Source organism: Pithys albifrons, chromosome 27 (genome assembly GCF_047495875.1).
Source record: "Pithys albifrons albifrons isolate INPA30051 chromosome 27, PitAlb_v1, whole genome shotgun sequence".
NCBI lineage: Eukaryota > Metazoa > Chordata > Aves > Passeriformes > Thamnophilidae > Pithys > Pithys albifrons.
The window spans coordinates 2,220,049-2,242,173 of NC_092484.1; the positions used below are offsets into that span (position 1 = coordinate 2,220,049).

General features: G+C 54.5%; 2 protein-coding genes across 3 annotated transcripts; both read left to right on the forward strand.

Annotated features, from left to right (window-relative positions):
* The first annotated feature begins 2,197 nt into the window (after positions 1-2,197).
* MRPL34 (mitochondrial ribosomal protein L34) lies at positions 2,198-3,519 on the forward strand. The gene is made up of 2 exons (XM_071578088.1): positions 2,198-2,379; positions 3,079-3,519. Exons 1-2 carry the CDS (start codon positions 2,213-2,215, stop codon positions 3,335-3,337), a joined length of 426 nt encoding a protein of 141 aa, XP_071434189.1. The 5' UTR covers positions 2,198-2,212; the 3' UTR covers positions 3,338-3,519.
* A 472-nt stretch (positions 3,520-3,991) lies between these two features.
* Positions 3,992-20,831, forward strand: DDA1 (DET1 and DDB1 associated 1). Of its 2 annotated transcripts, XM_071577865.1 has the most exons (6): positions 3,992-4,050; positions 8,828-8,908; positions 10,882-10,933; positions 11,790-11,851; positions 14,237-14,279; positions 15,009-20,831. In XM_071577865.1, exons 1-6 carry the CDS (start codon positions 4,048-4,050, stop codon positions 15,062-15,064), a joined length of 297 nt encoding a protein of 98 aa, XP_071433966.1. In that variant the 5' UTR covers positions 3,992-4,047; the 3' UTR covers positions 15,065-20,831. The 2 variants fall into 2 exon arrangements, with proteins under 2 accessions (XP_071433966.1, XP_071433965.1); XM_071577864.1 differs by having other exon boundaries at positions 14,237-20,831.
* Positions 20,832-22,125: the final 1,294 nt, after the last annotated feature.

The window sequence follows — 22,125 nt, forward strand, 5'->3', positions numbered from 1 at the left end:
GACAGGGATGGGGAGACAGGGATGGGGGGACAGGACAGGGATGGGGGAGAGGGATGGGGGGCACAGGGATGGGGGGACAGGGATGGGGGGACAGGGATGGGGGGACAGGGATGGGGGGACAGGGATGAGGGGAACAGGGATGGGGGAGACAGGGATGGGGAGACAGGTATGGGGGGACAGGACAGGGATGGGGGGAGAGGGATGGGGGGAGAGGGATGGGGGGCACAGGGATGGGGGGACAGGGATGGGGGGACAGGGATGGGGGGACAGGACAGGGATGGGGGGACAGGACAAGGATGGGGGGACAGGACAAGGATGGGGGGACAGGGATAGGTGGGGACAGGGATTGGGGGGACAGGGACTGGGGGGACAGGGATGGGGGGACAGAGGGGACAGGGACTGGGGGCCCTGGGCAGGGATGGGGGGACAGGAATGGGGGGACAGGGATGGGGGGACAGGGATTGGAGGACCTGGACAGGGCTGGGGGTCTGGACTGGGATAGGGGGACAGGGATTGGGGGACAGGACAGGGCTGGGGGGACAGGGACTGGGAGCCTGAACGGCGATGGAGGGACAGGCATGGGGGGACAGGGACTGGTGGGGACTGGACATGTCTGGGGGGACAGGACTGGGGGGACAGGGACTGGGGGGGCCTGGACAGGGATGGGGGAACAGGGAGGGACAGGACAGGGATAGAAGGACGGGGGTGGGGGGAGGACAGGGATGAGGGGACCTGGACAGGGACTGGAGGCTGGATAGGGATTGGGGGCTAGACAGGGATGGGGGACAGGGATGAGGGGACAGGGATTGGAGGGCTTGGACAGGAATGGGGGGCTGGACTGGTATAGGGGGACAGGGATTGGGGGATTGGACAGGGATGGGGGGACAGGGATGAGGGGGACTGGACATGAAGAGAGGGAGAGGGATGGAGGGACTGGACAGGGATGGGATGTCCAAGGAGGGAGTCGCTCTGGGGTTTGGCACTTCAGTGGGATGAGGGACAGAGGCTCCTTTTTAGCTTGTTTTCCAGACATTCTGGTGTTTGTGGCTTCCCAGAGGCCACGAGTGTGTCAGTGCCATGTCTGTGTCAGTGCCGTGAGTGTGTCAGTGCCACGGGTGTGTCAGTGCCATGTCTGTGTCAGTGCCGTGAGTGTGTCAGTGCCACGGGTGTGTCAGTGCCATGTCTGTGTCAGTGCCACGAGTGTGTCAGTGCCATGTCTGTGTCAGTGCCATGAGTGTGTCAGTGCCACGAGTGTGACAGTGCCAGGAGTGTGTCTGTGCCATGAATGTGTCTGTGCCATGAATGTGTCAGTGCCATGACCATGTCAGTGCCATGAACCCATCAGTGTCATGAGTGTGTCAGTGCCGTGTCTGTGTCAGTGCCATGAGTGTGTCAGTGCCATGAGTGTGTCAGTGTCGTGAGTGTGTCAGTGTCGTGAGTGTGTCAGTGCCGTGTCTGTGTCAGTGCCATGAGTGTGTCAGTGCCATGTCTGTGTCAGTGTCGTGAGTGTGTCAGTGCCAGGAGTGTGTCAGTGCCGTGTCTGTGTCAGTGCCACGTCTGTGTCAGTGCCATGAACCCATCAGTGTCACGGGTGTGTCAGTGCCATGAGTGTGTCAGAGCTCAGCCCCACAACACACATGAAATCAGGGATGTTCTCCTGGTTTTTCCCCACATTTTGGGATGGTTGAGCCACAGCCCCTCATCCCACAGGCTGATTTCTGCCGTGACACACAATGCAGGGTGGGAGCAGCCTGGAGCTGTTCCTGCTCTTGGGATACAGTTGGGATTGGCCCAGTGAAGGAATGGTGGGATCCCAGAACAGTTTGAGTTAGAAAGACCTTAAAGATCATCTCATTCCACCCCCTGCCATGGGCAGGGACACCTCCCACTATCCCAGGTTGCTCCAACCTGGCCTTGGCACTTCCAGGGATGGAGCATCCTCTGGGAAATCCGTTCCAGCCCCTGCCCACCCTCACAGGGAAGGATTCCCCCTCAATATCCCACCTATCCCTGCCCTCTATCCATGGGAAGCCATTCCCTGTCCTGTTCCTCCACCCTTGTCCAAAGTCCCTCTCCAGCTCTCCTGGAGCCCCTTTAGGCACGGGAAGGGCCTGCTTGGTGCCCGTGTATCGCGCTGCACGTCGCGACAGTGTCGGGGACAACCGAGGAAGGACAATCCGGGGGTCGACCAGGCCGCGGTGGGGCCGTTGCCATGGAAACAACGAGGCGAACAGCTCGGGACTACAACCCCCATCAACCCTTGCGGGCTCCGCCGGCTGTGATTGGCTGGAAGGGACAGCCAATGGGGAGCGGCGTTGCTGGCGGGCGGACCGCGATGGCGGCGCTGGGCCCGGTGTGGGCGCGGGAAGGGGCCCGCAGGTACCGGCGGTGTCGCCGCTCAAGGAGGGGCCCGGGAGGGTCCTGGGGGTGACACCCCCGGGGCAGAGGGGGGACAGTGATGGGGGATCAGCCCGCGGCGGCGGGAGGGGTGTCGGGGGGGGTTAAGGCTGATCAGGAGCGGCTGAGGGAGCTGGGAAGGGACTGAGGGAGCTGGGAAGGGACTGAGGGAGCTGGGAAGGGACTGAGGGAGCTGGGAAGGGACTGAGGGAGCTGGGAAGGAACTGAGGGAGCTGGGAAGGGGCTGAGGGAGCTGGGAAGGGGCTGAAGCAGCAGCTGAGGGAGCTGGGGGGGCTCAGCCTGGAGAAAAGGAGGCTCGGGGGGACCTTCTGGCTCTGCAATCCCTGCCAGGAGGGGGGAGCCGGGACAGGGGGTCGGGCTCTGCTCCAGGAACAGGGACAGGAGGAGATGGAACATCAAGTGACACCAGGGGAGGCTCAGGTTGGACATCAGAAGGAATTTCCTCATGGGAAGGGTGGTCAGGCCTTGGAACTGCCCAGGGAGCTTTGGAGTCCCCACCCTGGAGGTGTCCAAGGAACGTGGCACTTGGGGACATGGTGGTGGCCCTGGACGCGATGACACCACCACCCTTTCCACCCTTCCCGACTCCACAATTCCACCTTTTTTCCCCTTCCAGCAACATCCCAGCCCTCCCTCTCCCCATTTTTTGCTTTCCCCCAGGTTTGCCCTATTCCGGCGCTCCCTCCCGTGCCCCTTCCCGCTCCTCCCGAATTCCCTGGAGCTGCTTCCCAGGACGCGCATCCCGGCGGCTCCCTGGGCGCTGCAGCAGATCCGGGGCAGAGCCCGAGGCAACGAGTACCAGCCCAACAACAGGAAGCGCAAGAGGACGCACGGCTGGTGCAGGAGGATCAGCACTCCCGGCGGCATCGCCGTGATCCTGCGCAGGATGCTCAAGGGCAGGAAATCCCTGAGCCACTGAGGGCTCCCAACAGCCCCAATCCCGCCGGGAATTCGGGAGGATTCAAAGGGATGATGGCCAAGGGTTGTCTCGGTCGAAGTGGCCTCTTGACCAGCCTTTGAATTGTAAATTTAAGTTGTTTTGTTTGTGTTTGTTGTTCAGAGATAAAGGTGGGGAACACCCAAAGTGTGGTTTAAACCTCTCACCTGGACTCCCTGCGCTGATTGGGATGGAAAACTTGGATGGGAAAGGGAATGTGGGCTGGGAAGTTTCTGAGGAACGGTGTGAGTGGAATTAGGGAGGGAATTTTGGGGTTTGGTCACGCTGGGTCAGCAGCGCCTCTGCCCCTTCGCTGCTCCGCCCCCCCGAGGTGCTTCACGCAGGTCGTACCTCTGAGCAGCAGCTCTGGGATGGGAAGGAAAGGAAGAATTCCCCTCATTAGCGCCACTAATGAGAAGCGCCCTCATTAATGAGGTGGGGGGGGAACAAACTACAACTCCCATCATGCCCCGCGCCGCCACATCCGGGTCTCTCCCGCGCTGCGCCTCTCCCCACCCTTCCGCGCGGGCACTTCCTGCCTCAACCAACCCTGACGCGCGATGAGTGACGGGCGCCGCAGCCAATAGAAGCGCGGGATGCAGCGGCGCGGACCAATCGGAGCGCGTGGGGCGGGCGGTGGCGGAAGTGGGCGGGCCGGACCGGGGCGGCTCCTCCCGGTGGCGGCGGCGAAGATGGTACGTGAGACCCCCGGCCTGGCCCCGGCCCCGGCCCCGGCCCCGGCCCGGCCATGGCGCCCCGAGCGCGGCCCCAGCAGCGGCCCCGCGCCCGGCCCAGCCCGGCAACGGCAACGGCAACGGCACCGGCGCGGGCCGCGGCCGCCTCCGGGCCTGCAGGGCCCACACCCGGCGGGGCCTCGGCGGGGGCCGTGGGGCTGAGGGGGGTGAGGGGTTGGAGGGGTCTGGGGGTCCCGCCTTCAGGGTTGGAGAGTGGGGGGTTGTACGTTCTGGAGGATTTGAGGGGGCCGAGGGGTGTGGGGGGACCGGGAGGGGCCGAGGGGGCTGAAGGGTTTAGAAGGGCCGGGGTGTGTGGGGGATTTGGGGGGGTCCCACCCTCGGGGGTGGAGAGGGGGGTGTTGTACCTTCGTAAGGATTTGAGGGGGTGTTGGGGGGTTTGGTGGTCCCACCTTCGTGTCTGGAGAGTGTGGAGGGTTGTACCTTCTTAAGGTTTGGAGGGAGCTGGGGAGTTTGGGGGGGATTTGGGGGTCCCACCTTCAGGGTTGGAGGGGGGAGTTGTACCTTCTTAAGGATTTGAGGGGTTTGAGGATTTTGGGGGGGTGGGCCGAGGGGTTTGGGGAGTGTTGGGGAGTTTGGGGGTCCCACTTTCATGGTTGAAGAATGTGGGGGTCGTACCTTTTAAGGATTTGAGGGGGCTGAGGGGTTTGTGGGGGGATTTGAGGGGGGCTGAGGGGGGATTTGAGGGAGCCTGAGGGGGCTGAAGGGCAGGGATGGGTTGGGGGGTCCCACCCTCAGAGTTGAGACAGGGGGGAGTTGTATCTTCTTAAGGATATGAGGGGGCTGAGCCGTTTTGGGGGGGCTTTGGAGGGTTTGGGGGTCCCACCCTCAGGGTTGGAGGGTGGGGGGTTGTGTGTTCTTGAGGATTTGGGGGTGTTTGGGCCAGGGGGGATGTTTGGGGGTCCCCCCTTTGGGACAAGGCCCCAGGGTGGGGTTGTTGTGTGTTCTTAATGCTTTGGGGGTCCTGCGACCCCAGGGGTGGGTCTGGAGCACCCCAAAAAGGTGGGGCTCCCTCTCAGAGGGGTGGGGGGACACCCTTAGGTGGGGTCATGCCCCTTGTTGTGGTGTTAAGGGGCACACCAAGATGATGGGGCTCCCCCTCTCCAGGGGGAAAGACCCCCTAAGGTGGGTGCAAGCCCCTTGTTGTGGGGTGGGGGGTTCAGAGGGCTGGGGCCCCCCAGGCTGGGGGGGTTCCCCCTTCTCATATTTGGGAGGGAGGGACTTTGGGGTACAGGCTGTTCCCCACCCTCAGTTTGGAGGCAGAAGGAGGAGATTTGGAGCCCCCCCAGCCCCAGAGTGACCCCCTGGGGGAGGTTTTCAGTCCTTCCTGTGCCCCCTGAGCAGGGCAGGACCATCAGGGCTCGTCAGGGGTGGCTGCACAGCCCAGGGGGTTCCTGTCCCCCTCCTGTTGTAGGGACATCATCATATCCAGGGAGGGTTTTCCTTCTGCTCCTCCACAAGCTCAGTAACTTCAGGAAGGACAGTTGTGTCCCTGTGTCCCCTGGATTTGGGTGGCCCAGGGGTCCCTCTGTACAGGTGTCCCTGTGGTCCCTATTCCCAGGTGTCCCTGTGTCTCCATGTCCCCATTGCAGGTGTCCCAGTGTCCCCGTGGCCTCTGGGTACAGGTGTCCCTGTGTCTCCATGTCCCCATTGCAGGTGTCCCAGTGTCCCCATGGCCTCTGGGTACAGGTGTCCCAGTGTCCCCATGGCCTCTGGGTACAGGTGTCCCTGTGTCTCCATGTCCCCATTGCAGGTGTCCCAGTGTCCCCATGGCCTCTGGGTACAGGTGTCCCAGTGTCCCCGTGGCCTCTGGGTACAGGTGTCCCTGTGTCTCCATGTCCCCATTACAGGTGTCCCAGTGTCCCCGTGGCCTCTGGGTACAGGTGTCCCTGTGTCTCCATGTCCCCATTGCAGGTGTCCCAGTGTCCCCATGGCCTCTGGGTACAGGTGTCCCTGTGTCTCCATGTCCAGGTGTCCTGGTAGTGTCCAGGTGTCCCTGCAGTCCCCATGTCCAGGTGTCCCTGTGTCTCCCTGTACAGGTGTCCCTGTGCCCAGGTGGCCCAGGGGTCCCTCTGTCCAAGTGTCCCTGCAGTCCCTATTCCCAGGTGTCCCTGTGTCTCCATGTCCCCATTACAGGTGTCCCAGTGTCCCCATGGCCTCTGGGTACAAGTGTCCCTGTGTCTCCCTGTACAGGTGTCCCTGTGTCCCTGTGCCCAGGTGGGCCGGGGGTCCCTCTGTACTGGTGTCCCTGCAGTCCCTATTCCCAGTCCCTGTGTCCCCATTACAGGTGTCCCCGTGGCCTCTGGGTACAGGTGTCCCTCTGCACTGGTGTCCCTGTGTCTCCATGTACAGGTGTCCTGGTAGTGTCCAAGTGTCCCTGCAGTCCCCATGTCCAGGTGTCCCTGTGTCTCCATGTCCCCATTACAGGTGTCCCAGTGTCCCTGTGGCCTCTGGGTAAAGGTGTTCCTGTGTCTCCATGCTCCGGTGTCCTGGTAGTGTCCAGGTGTCCCCATATCCCCATGTCCAGATGTCCCCATGCCCAAGTGTCCCTCTGTTCCCATGTCACTGTGCCCAGGTGGCCCTGTATCCCCATGTCCCTGTGGCCGGGTGTCCCTGTGTCCCTCTGCACAGGTGTCACTGTGGTCCCCATGCTCAGATGTCCCTGTGTCCCCAGTCCAGGTGTCCCCATGTCCCTGTGCCCAGGTGGCCCTGTGTCCCTCTGCTCAGGTGTCCCTGTGGTCCCCATGCCCAGGTGTCCCCATGTCCCTGTGCCCAGGTGTCCCTGTGTCCCCATGTCCAGGTGTCCCTGTGTGTGCACAGGTGTCCCTGTGTGTGCACAGGTGTCCCTGTGGTCCCCATGCTCAGGTGTCCCTGTGTCCCCATGTCCAGGTGTCCCTGTGGTCCCCATGCTCAGGTGTCCCTGTGGTCCCCATGTCCAGGTGTCCCTGTGGTCCCCATGCTCAGGTGTCCCCGTGTCCCCATGTCCAGGTGTCCCTGTGGTCCCCATGCTCAGGTGTCCCTGTGGTCCCCGTGTCCCCATGTCCCCAGTCCAAGTGTCCCTGTGTCCCCATGTCCCTGTGCCCAGGTGTCCCCGTGTCCCCAGTGCAGGTGTCCCCGTGTCCCCAGTGCAGGTGTCCCCATGCCCAGGTGTCTCCGTGTCCCCATGTCCCTGTGCCCAGGTGTCCCTGTGTCCCTGTGCCCAGGTGTCCCCATGTCCCCGTGCCCAGGTGTCCCTGTGTCCCTGCCATCTCCCGGGGAGCTGAGGGGACCTGGGACAGGAGATGGATCTTCCCTCCCTCCCTTCCCAAATCCTGGAGGACCCCAAGTGACACAATTATCCCGGTTTTTCTGGGATTTGCCATTCCCCAGAGGGAACGAGGGGTTTGCTTTGCTTGGATCCTGATTTTTCCCTGCCTAAGGATTGGCTGGAATGAGTTTTCCTTGGTTAAAGAGTGGCAGAGGGGACATTTCCCTGGGTGGCATTGTCCCTGTGCCCATGGTGGCATTGTCCCCGTGCCCTGGGTGGCATTGTCCCCTTGCCCTGGGTGGCATTGTCCCCGTGCCCTGGGGTGGGGTGGCATTGTCCCCGTGCCCTGGGTGGCATTGTCCCCTTGCCCTGGGTGGCATTGTCCCTGTGCCATGGGGTGGGGTGGCATTGTCCCCGTGCCCTGGGGAGGCATTGTCCCCGTGCCCTGGGGTGGGGTGGCATTGTCCCCGTGCCCTGGGGTGGCATTGTCCCCGTGCCCTGGGGTGGGGTGGCATTGTCCCTGTGCCATGGAGTGGGGTGGCATTGTCCCCTTGCCCAGGGTGGCATTGTCCCCGTGCCCTGGGTGGCATTGTCCCTGTGCCCTGGGGTGGGGTGGCATTGTCCCTGTGCCATGGAGTGGGGTGGCATTGTCCCCTTGCCCTGGGTGGCATTGTCCCCTTGCCCAGGGTGGCATTGTCCCCGTGCAACTGGTTTGTTGTGCCAAAATACATTTAATTGGCAGCTTTTAAACTCAATTCCTGAATTTAATACATAATAATAAATAATAAATAATTGCTATAATTATCTTCTGATTACATATTTATAAACTATATATTATATAAAATGGAATATATTATATATTGTTATATTTTATATATAAAGCAAGTGGGGTTTGTATCAAAATAACAATTAATTGGCAGCTTTTAAACTCAATTCCTGAATTTAATACATAATAATAAATAATAAATAATTGTTATAATTATTTTCTAATCACACAATTATATATTATATAAAGTATAATAATACATTTACTATTTATAAAATTATATATAATATAATATATTATATATTATATTTTATATATAAAGCAAGTGGGGTTTGTATCAAAATAACAATTAATTGGCAGCTTTTCAACTCAATTCCTGAATTTAATACATAATAATAAATAATAAATAATTGCTATAATTATTTTCTTATTACATAATTATAAATTATATATTATATAATATAAAATATAATAATACATTTAGTATTTATAAAAGTATAAAAAATAGAATATATTAAATATTGTTATATTTTAGATATAAAGCAAGTGGGGTTTGTATCAAAATAACAATTAATTGGCAGCTTTTCATCTCAATTCCTGAACTTTGGGGCCCGGATAACTCGGGATTGGTGCCGTGGGGTCTCAGCTGCCCTTGGAATGTCCGTCCCTCCTTCCTCACTGGCTTGGGTTTGTCTCTGTGTTTCCAGGCAGATTTCCTGAAGGGCTTACCCGTCTACAACAAGAGCAACTTCAGCCGGTTCCACGCGGACTCCGTGTGCAAGGCGTCCGTAAGTGCTGCCACCGGGATGGGATGGGATTCACCGGGATGGGATGGGATTCACCGGGATGGGATGGGATTCACCGGGAATGGGACTGGGATTCGCCGGGATGGGATGGGATTCACCGGAATGGGACTGGGATTCACCGGAATGGGACTGGGATTCATCGGGATGGGATGGGATTCACCGGGAAAGGGATGGGATTCACCGGGATGGGATGGGATTCACCGGGATGGGATGGGATTCACCGGGATGGGATGGGATTCACCGGGAATGGGACTGGGATTCACCGGGAAAGGGACTGGGATTCACCGGGATGGGATGGGATTCACCGGAATGGGATGGGATTCACCGGGAAAGGGACTGGGATTCACCGGGATGGGATGGGATTCACCGGGAATGGGACTGGGATTCACCGGAATGGGATGGGATTCACCGGGAATGGGACTGGGATTCACCGGGAGAGGGACTGGGATTCACTGGGAAAGGGACTGGGATTCACTGGGAAAGGGACTCAGATTCACCGGGAATGGGATGGGATTCACCGGGAATGGGACTGGGATTCACCGGGATGGGATGGGATTCACCGGGAATGGGACTGGGATTCACCGGGAATGGGACTGGGATTCACCGGAATGGGATGGGATTCACCGGGAATGGGATGGGATTCACCGGAATGGGATGGGATTCACAGGGATGGGATTCACCGGAATGGGATGGGATTCACCGGGATGGGATGGGATTCACCAGGAATGGGATGGGATTCACCGGGATGGGACTGGGATTCACCGGAATGGGATGGGATTCACCGGGAATGGGACTGGGATTCACTGGAATGGGACTGGGATTCACCGGAATGGGATGGGATTCACCGGGAATGGGATGGGATTCACCGGGATGGGATGGGATTCACCGGGATGGGATTCACCGGAATGGGATGGGATTCACCGGAATGGGATGGGATTCACCGGGAATGGGATGGGATTCACCGGGATGGGATGGGATTCACCGGGAAAGGGACTGGGATTCACCGGGATGGGATGGGATTCACCGGGATGGGATTCACTGGGAATGGGATGGGATTCACCGGGATGGGATGGGATTCACCGGGATGGGATGGGATTCACCGGGATGGGATGGGATTCACTGGGAAAGGGACTGGGATTCACCGGGATGGGATTCACCGGGAATGGGACTGGGATTCACCGGGAAGGGGACTGGGAGTTCACCGGGAAGGGGACTGGGAGTTCACCGGGAAAGGGACTGGGAGTTCACCGGGAAAGGGACTGGGAGTTCACCGGGAAAGGGACTGGGAGTTCACCGGGAAAGGGACTGGGAATTCACCGGGAAAGGGATTGGGATTCACCGGGAAAGGGACTGCACCAGGAAAGGGACTGGGATTCACCGGGAGAGGGACTGGAATTCACCGGGAATGGGATGGGATTCACCGGGAAAGGGACTGGGATTCACCGGGAGAGGGACTGGGAATTCACCGGGAAAGGGGCTGGGAATTCACTGGGAAAGGCATTGGGATTCACCGGGAAAGGGACGGGAATTCACCGGGAAAGGGACTGGGATTCACCGGGAAAGGGACTGGGAATTCACCGGGAAAGGGACTGGAATTCACCGGGAAAGGGACTGGGAATTCACCGGGAAAGGGACTGGGATTCACTGGGAAAGGGACTGGGAATTCACCAGGAAAGGGACTGGAATGAGGGGCTTGTTCCTCAAACCAAAATATTCCCATGCTGAGGGTGGGGGGGTTGGGATTGGCAGGGAAAAGTTCGTTTGTTTGTAAATAAATTCAGGAATTTCATTAATTTCAGGGGGGTTGTCGTGAAAAGTAGAGAGGGGTGGGCTGGGATTGATCAGGAGTGTTTTCATGTCCTTGATTTGGAATTATGTTATTATAGAATTGTATAAACTATAATATGTATGAAATATATTCTAATTTCACTGTCTTTGTTCTAATTCTGCTACAGAACAGACGCCCTTCAGTTTATCTGCCCACCAGGGAGTTCCCCTCTGAACAGAGTAAGGATGGTCAAATCTCAGTTTTGAATAAGTTTATGATGTTCTAGTGCTAAAACTCACATGATCTGATTTATTTGAGGGGGAAAATGGTTTGGGAGGGAAAATTGAGAGAGTGAAAATTGAGAGAGAGAAAATTGAGAGAGAAAATTGAGAGTGAAAATTGAGAGTGAAAATTGAGAGTGAAAATTGAGAGTGAAAATTGAGAGTGAAAATTGAGAGTGAAAATTGAGAGTGAAAATTGAGAGTGAGAATTGAGAGAGTGAAAATTGAGAGAGTGAAAATTGAGAGAGAGAAAATTGAGAGAGTGAAAATTGAGAGAGTGAAAATTGAGAGAGAGAAAATTGAGAGAGAGAAAATTGAGAGAGAGAAAATTGAGAGAGTGAAAATTGAGAGAGTGAAAATTGAGAGAGTGAAAATTGAGAGAGTGAAAATTGAGAGAGAGAAAATTGAGAGAATGAAAATTGAGAATGAAAATTGAGAGAAAATTGAGAGAGTGAAAATTGAGAGAGTGAAAATTGAGAGAGAGAAAATTGAGAGAGAGAAAATTGAGAGTGAAAATTGAGAGAGAGAAAATTGAGAGAGAGAAAATTGAGAGTGAAAATTGAGAGAGTGAAAATTGAGAGAGTGAAAATTGAGAGAGTGAAAATTGAGAGAGTGAAAATTGAGAGAGTGAAAATTGAGAGTGAAAATTGAGAGAAAATTGAGAGAGTGAAAATTGAGAGTGAAAATTGAGAGAGTGAAAATTGAGAGAGAGAAAATTGTTTGAGACTGAGAAGTTTTGAGGCTGAAAATGGTTTGAGCCTTTTCTCTCCAGTGACCCTGGTGTGTTTCTCTTTTCTCTCTGTGCCCTTTCCAGTCATAGTCACAGAAAAGACAAATATCCTCTTGCGTTATTTGCACCAGCAGTGGGACAAAAAGGTACCATTTGGGGGGTTTAATATTCATGTTTTGGCTTAATTGGGCTGGGGAATAATCCAAATATTGAGGATTAATTACAATAAAGTGTGGCCACTTCAGCAAAGAGAATGTGAGGAGGTTGTGACTCTGCACAACACTTGGAAATTAAAGGAAAACCTGATTTTTTTAATGCAAAGAAGATAAAAACTCAACTCCAGGTTTGGTCTGGAATTTGGGAATCCCCAATTCCATCCTGGAACTATCACCCTGATGTAATGAGGGTGAGGAAAACCTGGAGAGAGGGAAATTATAAGGAATGAAGCAACTGGAAAGGAAATATTTGTGTGTGGGAAGGATTTGGGAGAAGTTCCAGGATTTGGGATATTGGGGAAGTTCAAGGATTTGGGATGTTGGAGAAATTCAAGGATTTGGGATATTGGAGAAGTTCCAGGATTTGGGATATTGGGGAAGTTCAAGGATTTGGGATGTTGGAGAAGTTCAAGGATTTGGGATGTTGGGGAAATTCCAGGATTTGGGATGTTGGGGAAATTCCAGGATTTGGGATATTGGAGAAGTTCAAGGATTTGGGATATTGGAGAAGTTCAAGGATTTGGGATATTGGGAAAGTTCAAGGATTTGGGATGTTGGAGAAGTTCAAGGATTTGGGATGTTGGAGAAGTTCAAGGATTTGGGGATATTGGGAAAGTTCAAGGATTTGGGATGTTGGGGAAGTTCAAGGATTTGGGATATTGGGGAAGTTCAAGGATTTGGGAGACTGGGGAAGTTCAAGGATTTGGGATATTGGAGAAGTTCAAGGATTTGGGATATTGGGAAAGTTCAAGGATTTGGGATGTTGGAGAAGTTCAAGGATTTGGGATGTTGGGGAAGTTCAAGGATTTGGGATGCTGGAGAAGTTCAAGGATTTGGGATGTTGGAGAAGTTCAAGGATTTGGGATATTGGGGAAGTTCAAGGATTTGGGAGACTGGGGAAGTTCAAGGATTTGGGATATTGGAGAAGTTCAAGGATTTGGGATATTGGGGAAGTTCAGAGACATGAGAGGGTTGATGTATTTAGGGACTAATTGAAGCAGGAGGAAAGAGGATCTTGTGTTTCTATTGCATCCAAAATCGGCCACAAATCCAAACCCTTTCCCATGCCAACAATTCCCGGTGGGATTTGGGGCTCTGAGAGGGTCTCCCGTGCTGGGGGGTCTCACTGGGGCTCTTGGAGGGTCTCGCATGCTGGGGGGTCTCACTGGGGCTGTGGGAGGGTCTCCCGTGCTGGGGGGTCATGCTGGGGGGTCTCACTGGGGCTCTGGGAGGGTCTCCCGTGCTGGGGGGTCTCACTGGGGCTCTGGGAGTGTCTCCCGTGCTGGGGGGTCTCACTGGGGCTCTTGGAGGGTCTCCCGTGCTGGGGGGTCATGCTGGGGGGTCTCACTGGGGCTCTGGGAGGGTCTCCCGTGCTGGGGGGTCTCACTGGGGCTCTGGGAGGGTCTCCTGTGCTCGGGGGTCTCCCATGCTGGGGGGTCTCACTGGGGCTCTGGGAGGGTCTCCCGTGCTGGGGGGTCTCACTGGGGCTCTTGGAGGGTCTCCCATGCTGGGGGGTCTCACTGGGGCTGTGGGAGGGTCTCCCGTGCTGGGGGGTCTCACTGGGGCTCTTGGAGGGTCTCCCATGCTGGGGGGTCTCACTGGGGCTGTGGGAGGGTCTCCTGTGCTGGGGGGTCATGCTGGGGGGTCTCACTGGGGCTCTGGGAGGGTCTCCCATGCTGGGAGGTCTCACTGGGGCTCTGGGAGGGTCTCCCATGCTGAGGGGTCTCACTGGGGCTCTGGGAGGGTCTCCCGTGCTCGGGGGTCTCCCGTGCTCGGGGGGTCTCACTGGGGCTCTGGGAGGGTCTCCCGTGCTGGGGGGTCTCACTGGGGCTCTGGGAGGGTCTCCCGTGCTCGGGGGGTCTCACTGGGGCTCTGGGAGGGTCTCCCATGCTGGGGGGGGTCTCACTGGGGCTCTGGGAGGGTCTCCCATGCTGGGAGGGTCTCACTGGGGCTCTGGGAGGTTCTCCCGTGCTGGGGGGTCTCACTGGGGCTCTGGGAGGGTCTCCCATGCTGGGGGGTCTCACTGGGGCTCTGGGAGGGTCTCCCGTGCTGGGGGGTCTCACTGGGGCTCTGGGAGGGTCTCCTGTGCTCGGGGGTCTCCCATGCTGGGGGGTCTCACTGGGGCTCTGGGAGGGTCTCCCGTGCTGGGGGGTCTCACTGGGGCTTTGGGAGGGTCTCCCCTGCTGGGGGGGTCTCCCGTGCTGGGGGGTCTCACTGGGGCTCTGGGAGGTTCTCCCGTGCTGAGGGGTCTCACTGGGGCTCTGGGAGGGTCTCCCGTGCTGGGGGGTCTCACTGGGGGTCCCTCTGTCCCCCCAGAATGCGGCGAAGAAGCGAGACCAGGAGCAGGTGGAAATAGAAGGTGAGAACTCGGCGCCTCCGCGGAAAATCGCTCGGACAGACAGCCAGGACATGAACGAGGACACTTAAACCCTCTGGGCTCTCCCTCTGCTCCTTCCAGCGCTTCCCATTCTGTCTCCAAGTGTGTCACTCTGGCCCCTCTCCCCTCCATCCCCCTCCCCACTCACAGCCCAAACCACTTCTGACTCCACAGGAGCCAATGTATTTATTCTGGGGGGTTTTCCACCCCCCTCCTCCCTTTTTTTTTTGTTTTTTTTTTAATTTATGCCATCCAAACTCACGGAGCAGTGGTGGAACCAGCCAGTCAATGTAGGAAAACTTTAGTTCCTCCTTCCCAAAAATTCACATTGTCACTTTGAGCCCATTGGTTGGATCTGCTCCCTGTAATCTCCCAGGGCAATCCCTTCACCACTGACATATTCCCAGTGATTTCACTCTTTGGATATTCCCAATCCAGCCATAAATGTGGGGCCTCTCACTATTTTCCCCTCAAATATCCCAAACCTGGCACTGTGCTCCAGTCATGGATGTCCCTGAGGGTTGTGTTGATGGGAGCAAATTCCTTGGCAGCTCCATCTCAGTCATGTTTTTGGGTCTGGTTCACAAACCTTCTCCTGCCCTTCCGTGGAGGATTGAAGTGAAAGGTGTGTTGCTTTTGTTGCTCTTAAATTCTAACCTTCTCCTGGGCTGGAATGGCCTGATCCCTGTGATTTCTCCGCTGGAATAAAAGGATCCTCCCTCCCCACTCCGAGCGTTTGGTCAGCCGTGTGTTCCAGCAGCAGCTGATGGGATGGAGGTGGGTTTGGCACCACTGGAGCACTCTGGGAGCACCTCAGCACCTCCATCTGCTTCTCTGCCTCAACTCTTGGCTCTGGATAATGGTACAGTGGCTTTTCCTGCCTGTCTGGAATGGAATCCGGGACTTGGAGCGGATCAAATGTGATCTTCCATGGTCTGTGATGACGACCAATCCCTTTGGACTGTGAGAGTTCAGTGCCTGTTGCCTGTGACCCTTCCCTGACTCTGACAGGAGCCAAATTGGAGACCTGTCAGTCATCCAGGTGGATCCAGAAGTTCAGGACTCATGGAAAAAACCATCATCACCTGACAGGAAGACCTGTCAGTCATCCAGGTGGATCCAGAGATCCAGGACTCATGGAAAAAACCATCATCACCTGACAGGAAGACCTGTCAGTCATCCAGGTAGATCCAGAGATCCAGGACTCATGGAAAAAACCATCATCACCTGACAGGAAGACCTGGTGTGGATCCAGAAGTTCAGGACTCATGGAAAAAAAACCATCACCTGGCAGGAAGACCTGTCAGTCATCCAGGTGGATCCAGAAGTTCAGGACTCATGGAAAAAAAACCATCACCTGGCAGGAAGACCTGTCAGTCATCCAGGTGGATCCAGAAGTCCAGGACTCATGGAAAAAACCATCATCACCTGAAGGGGACAGGAAAGGAGTAGCTTAGTCATGATGTCTTGTCTGCTTTGCCCTGAGGAGCTGATTCCCACTGTGGTAGCTGAAATTGTGGCATTTTTAGCTGTGTTTTTCCTCGTCCACAAATCCCTGACACCAAGAAATCGCACGGATGTTTTCCCAGAGATCCTGGAGCAGCCTCGTTCCGAGGAGCTTTGAGGGTTCCTGCTGGCCTTGTCCCCACCACACCCCTGACCCACATCCCAGGGGTGCCACACACCCACTTTAGGGGCAAAGGGACACTGTCACTGGCAGTGAAAGTTGGAAGCAGAACCTTAGGAAGAGCAGGACACGGCTCCCATTGGAATTTTAGATGTCCCTTAGGCACCGAGTTTGTGAATGAATTTAACACTGAGTAGTTTAGAACTTTGTATCTGCCTCAAAAACGTTCCCTTTTGCTGTGGCAGCAACCTCAGAACTCTTGGAAAGGCATTGGATGCACCAACCATGTGGTGAAGATAAAAAGGGAAATTCCTCAGGTTTCTGTGTTGGGAAGAGGATTCATCCCGGAGCTCCACCCTCAAAAAGTGCTCAAAAATCCTCGTTGGGATGACCTGAAGGTGAATGTGAGGAATCCTTGGAGGAGTTTCAAAGTCCTGGGAGAGAGGAAAGGAAGGTGCAACTGGTGGTAAAGTGTGAGCAAGTGCTGTGGGTTGTAACGTGCTGTATCCCGGGAATCTGGCAGGGGCTGGGCTGTGCCGGCGGCTCCGGGCCCGGCTCGTGTACCATTAAAGAGTTGGCAGTTCCTTCCTGGTGTAAAACCCCGTTTTGTTCCCTCTGTGTCCTTGGAAAAATGGTCTGGCAGCCTTGGGAATGTTTCAGGTGGTTTTAGGAGGTGGCAGTTGCCTTTTCCAGGTGGTTTGGGAGTGATGGAAAAATGGGCCAAGTGGTCTGAGGGTCAGAATGGTTGGGGTTTCTGGTGTTGGTGCATGAGCAGGAGGGATTGGGGATCCCAGCAGAGTGTCCTCTTCCTGTCCATGGATTTGGGATCCCTGCAGTCTGTCCTCTTCCTGTCCATGGATTTGGGATCCCACCCATGGATTTGGGATCCCTGCAGTCTGTCCTCTTCCTGTCCATGGATTTGGGATCCCAACCATGGATTTGGGATCTCCACAGTCTGTCCTCTTCCTGTCCATGGATTTGGGATCCCCACAGTCTGTCCTCTTCCTGTCCATGGATTTGGGATCCCAGCAGTCTGTCCTCTTCCTGTCCATGGATTTGGGATCCCAGCAGTGTGTCCTCTTCCTGTCCATGGATTTGGGATCCCCACAGTCTGTCCTCTTCCTGTCCATGGATTTGGGATCCCAGCAGTCTGTCCTCTTCCTGTCCATGGATTTGGGATCCCTGCAGTCTGTGCTCATCCCAGCCATGGATTTGGGATCCCCACAGTCTGTCCTCTTCCTGTCCATGGATTTGGGATCCCCACAATCTCTCCTCATCCCAGCCCTGGGTTTGTGATCCCAGCCATGGATTTAGGATCCCAGCCATGGATTTGGGATCTCCAAAGTCTGTGCTCATCCCAGCCATGGGTTTGTGATCCCATCCATGGATTTGGGATCCCCACAATCTGCCCTCAACTCATCCATGGATTTGTGATCCTCACAGAGAGTTTGTGATCCCCACAGTGTGCCTGTCCTGATCCCAGCCATGGATTTGGGATCCCCACAGTCTCTGCTCATCCCAGCCATGGATTTGGGATCCCATCCATGGATTTGGGATCCCCACAGTCTCTCCTCATCCCAGCCATGGATTTGGGATCCCAGCCATGGATTTGGGATCTCCACAGTCTGTGCTCATCCCAGCCATGGATTTGGAATCTCCACAGTCTGTGCTCATCCCAGCCATGGATTTGGGATCTCCACAGTCTGTGCTCATCCCATCCATGGATTAGGGATCCCATCCATGGATTAGGGATCCCATCCATGGATTTGGGATCCCACCCATGGATTTGGGATCCCCACAGTCTCTCCTCATCCATCCTCTCTGCAGCCAGAACTCTCTCCCTTCCTCCTCCTCCAACCCATTCCAGGTTTTTCCTGGCCCCAGAGCGCTGCCCTCCCCTCCCTGCACTTGGATCCTGTATCCACATGGTAAGTGTCTGGGCTTGGAATGTTCCATGGAAGATCTTTGCCTAACTGTGACTTCCTGGTGCCTTAGTGCATTGAAACAACAAAACCCCACCTTTAAAACCACCAAACCTGGGATTTTTCCCACCCTGTTTGTACAATTCTCAGCTCCTCTGACTTCTCCTCTTGTTCCCGGGATCTTGTGACCCTCTGGGGCTTTTCTATGTCTGCACAGTGGGATTTTTATTGTTTCTGTTACCAGTTGTTTACTAAAATTTGGCTTTTTTTAATGAAAACTTGAGCTACTTGTCCAAGATGGGAATTTTTGGGGTATTTTGGTTGAATTGTGTGTCTTTTCTCAAAACTCAGCATATGAAGGGATGATGAATCCATCCAGGAGCAGCTCCTTCCTCACTGTCCCACCCCACAGGAGTGATTGGATGTATTTTGGGTACATTTAAAACATTAAAAAGTTGGGAAATGCCTTTCCCTGATGCCAAAATCCACAAGTGACATGTGGGCGACAGAAAGTTGGGTTGGGGGACTCCTTGATTTAATTCTTGATGTCATTTGATCACTGGTGGTTTCTAAGGGAGAAAGAGCGACAGAGAATCCTCATGTGAGAGTTGGGAATGGGGAATGTTGAGGGGAATGATGGATTGAAGATGAATCCACAGGTAGCTGTGTCCAGGTTGGAGCTGGTGGTTGGCCTTGGCTTGGTTTGGTTGGTGTCTTCCCTCAGGTTTCCTCTTGGTGTCCTTGGAAGTTTTTTGGAGTCCCTGATGGCTTTGAGGGACCTCCTGGAGTCCTTCCCAACTCCTCAAACAGTGGGAAGGGTTGAGTTTGGACACACAAGGATCATTTTGGTAGGTTAGATCTGATTTTTAGGCCAAAATAGGTGGTTTTGAGCTTTGGTGAGACCTGGAGCACCACCATGACTCTGCTTTGGGAATGTGGGATGTGCATCCTGGTGATCCAGGAGCTGAGCCAGGCTGGAATGAATCCAAAGGACACCCAAAGTGCCAAGTTCTGGTGAGCTCCAGGTGTGTGGGGTCATCCAGGGCTGTCCCAACAGCTCTGGGTGAGGTTGGCTTTGGAGAAGGATCACCTGGAAAATGGGATTCCTCCTCTCCCTGGCATGTGCCTTATCCCACAGTTCCATTGTCACTCCAGCCTGAGCTCAGGGAGTGCTTGGACAACACTCTTGGCCACATAGTGGGATTTTGGGGTGTCCTGTGCAGGACCTGGGTTGGACTCCATCCCTTCCAGCTCAGGATATTCCATAATTCTGTGATTCACTGTTCCCTGGCAGACAAATTTGAAAATACTAATCCTAATTTTCTCCCTCTCTCCTGGATAATTAGGGCAGGTTTAACTTCAAAGCTTTATTTTCTGGCCTTAAAGCAAAGACTGAAGAGTCTTGGAATTTTTGTCCAACTCTGCAGCTCTGTCCCCACTTACATTTCCAGTCTTTTTTTACTAATAAAACTAATTTATTTTCCTGACATCCTGGCAACTGTGTGGCATTTGTGTCCAGAGGGATTCCAGCTCATCCCTCCCAGATTTGTCCTATGTATTTTTTTTTGGATCTGTAAGAGTGGGAAATCCTTTTCCTTAAGGAACAGAGGGTTGTGTTTATTTGGGAGCAGCTGCCAGGAGAGGGTGTTGGATCATGGCTCTGGTGAAACCCATCAGGGAAAAGATTGGAATATTGGAAAGACCAAACCTGGGCTCAGGGGGGAACATCTTGGAGTGAGGGAATGAAATCCAGCCTCCAAAATTCTCCAGGATCCTGTTTTAAAGGCAAAACTTTCCCCAGTGTGTCCCCAAATAATAAGAACTAATCTCCATATTCCCAAATAACTTCATATTCTCCAACATGAGGAGGAATTGTGTGGTTTTAGGGAATTAACCAAAGTCTTCTTGGTGGTCCTGATGCTTCCAGAGGAGTCTGGGTGGCTTTAACCTCTGTGGAATTCCCAGTTTTGCTGAGGGGAAGCTGGAAGTGGATGTTCAGCTGGTGAGGCCATGGAAATCCTGACCCTGTGTCAGAACAGGGATCTTTCCATGTGGGAGGTGGCTGGGTCAGGTTTTCCACAGGTTTTCCACAGGTTTTCCACAGGTTTTCCACAGGTTTTCCACCTGCTCCTGTTCTCCTTCCCCTTGGGATGAGAACCCACCTCATCCCTCCAGCCCTGCAGGGATGTGAAGCCACCTGGGAGCTGCCACGAGGGTGGTGATTTGTGCCCTTTGCCCTTTCAATTCCCACATTTTCCTCACTGAAGGAAACTTCATTTGGCACTTTGACTCCCCCTCATCCATGAGCGGCTCATCCCGGGATCTCCCGTGTCCTGAAGCACCAGGATCCCGGGATTCTGCTGCCAAACACACCCAGGGATTGTGGCTTTTGGAGGTCTGGGGTGATCTGAGAGGTCAAAGATTCTTCCCTGCTTTGGTCAAGGCTTTGTCTGTGATGTGGGAAGGGGCTGGGGGGGAGCAGGAGGAGCTGCCCCATCCTTAGGGATGGATCTGGGATGACTAATCCCCATGGAATGGGCTGAGCTGAGTCACTCCTGGGCTGTGCTGTGGTTGTGCCCATTCCCAAACACTTTCACTTATTATTAATCAGCTCAGTGTTTAATTAACTGCCTTTATTGGGTATTTCCACTTCACCCTGGGCCAGTTCCATGTCCTGGATGGGTGTCCAGGAGCAGCTCTGAGGCTCCATCATCCCCAAATGTCGGATTTTTCCTTTGCAGCATCAAGATTTGGAGTCTCTTCCTCCCAACCTCTCTTTGCAACTTTAATTTTCCTCTGTTTTTAGCAAAAATCTTGTCTCATGGGGCTGGAAAAGGTGGGTTTTCCCTGGGGAGTGACTGTAAATCCCCCCATCAGCTGGATGTCGTGGCCATTGGAATTATTTTTTTTTTTTGGCATTTCTTTTTAAACTATTCCATGTTTGATACTGTGTATAATAAATTTGCAGAATTTAGAGGATCAGAACTTGCTTTATTCTTCCTCTGCTTGATGTGAGTGTGGTGGGGCTTGGCCTTGGAGCTTTATCCTGAAGGGTGACACTGTCCATGGTTTTCCCATCCACCTTTTCCAGGGACAGGAGAGCTCATCCTCATCCCCTGAGCACTGTGCAAGCCACACTAATCATAATAATCATTATATTTTATTAACATGATGATAATTATTATGATACTCCACACCTCAGGCTTGTTGAAATAGATTTTTATTGCATTTCTGCAGGTTTTACAAAAATATGACAAAATAAATTAAAAAGAAATAAATAACCCCCTTCCTTTCTTTGAATTCCTACAGAAATCCAGTGCAAAGGAAAAAAAAAAATAAAGACCAACCAACCATCCCAATTCTTCCTTCCTTCCTGCTCAGTCACTGCCCCAAGAGCCACATCCCAGGCAGGGAGATATTTTGGAGAGGGAAATGTTTAAAAATGCCCCGGGCTGGGGGTCCTGGATGCAGCAGGACCTGCCCTTCCCTCTGGGATGGGTGGATGGATCCGGGATTGGTGCTCTCAGGAGGGAAACGGGATCAGGGACATTCCCTTGAAGCCCAGCGGGTGTTTTGGGGAGTGGCAGAGCAGGAAAACTGGATGGAATGGAGGGAGGGAGAGTGGCCTGACCCCTCCCTGCTCTCGGGAGAGCTTTGGGTCCCCAGGCCTCAGTTTCCCCAAGTTTCCCAGTGCTGCTTTTTCCTTGGCTTTGCCCCAGAATCCCTCCCACATCCTCATTCCCTGTGTCCCCCAGGTGAGGACACGGCAGGTGTGGGAGGAGGGTGAGGAGGGACCACAGACCTGTCCCCACATTCCAAGGACAGCAAAGCTCAGGAGTGTCCCCAGCTCCCATGGGGGGGGTCTCATCCCACCCTGGAGGGGGGAACACGGTGCCCTTTTCCCTGGAAAACATCTCCCTGTGCTCTTCCATCGGCAGCAGAGCAGCAGGTGAGGCCTCTGCCCCCTCCCGTCCTTATTGCTGTATAAAATGGCTTGATTTAGACCCCCCAAAAAACTGAAATTTCCATGAATTCTAGAAAGAGGCGGCGGGGAAAATCCAACCTGACGTTTTCTCCAGCCCAGGCCTGGGGGACTGGGGGTGGGTGGGGTGGGAGGGGGGCTCAGCCCCCCTGCCTGGGCCAGGCACAGTGAAGGGGTGACCCCCGGCAGCCCCTTCCCCTTTCCCCCGGGGACTGTGGGTGGCTGCGGGTGGGGCTGAGCTGGTGGCGAGGGCCAGGAGGGAGTGACAGCCCTGGGTGTCCCCAAGCAGGTCCCCTG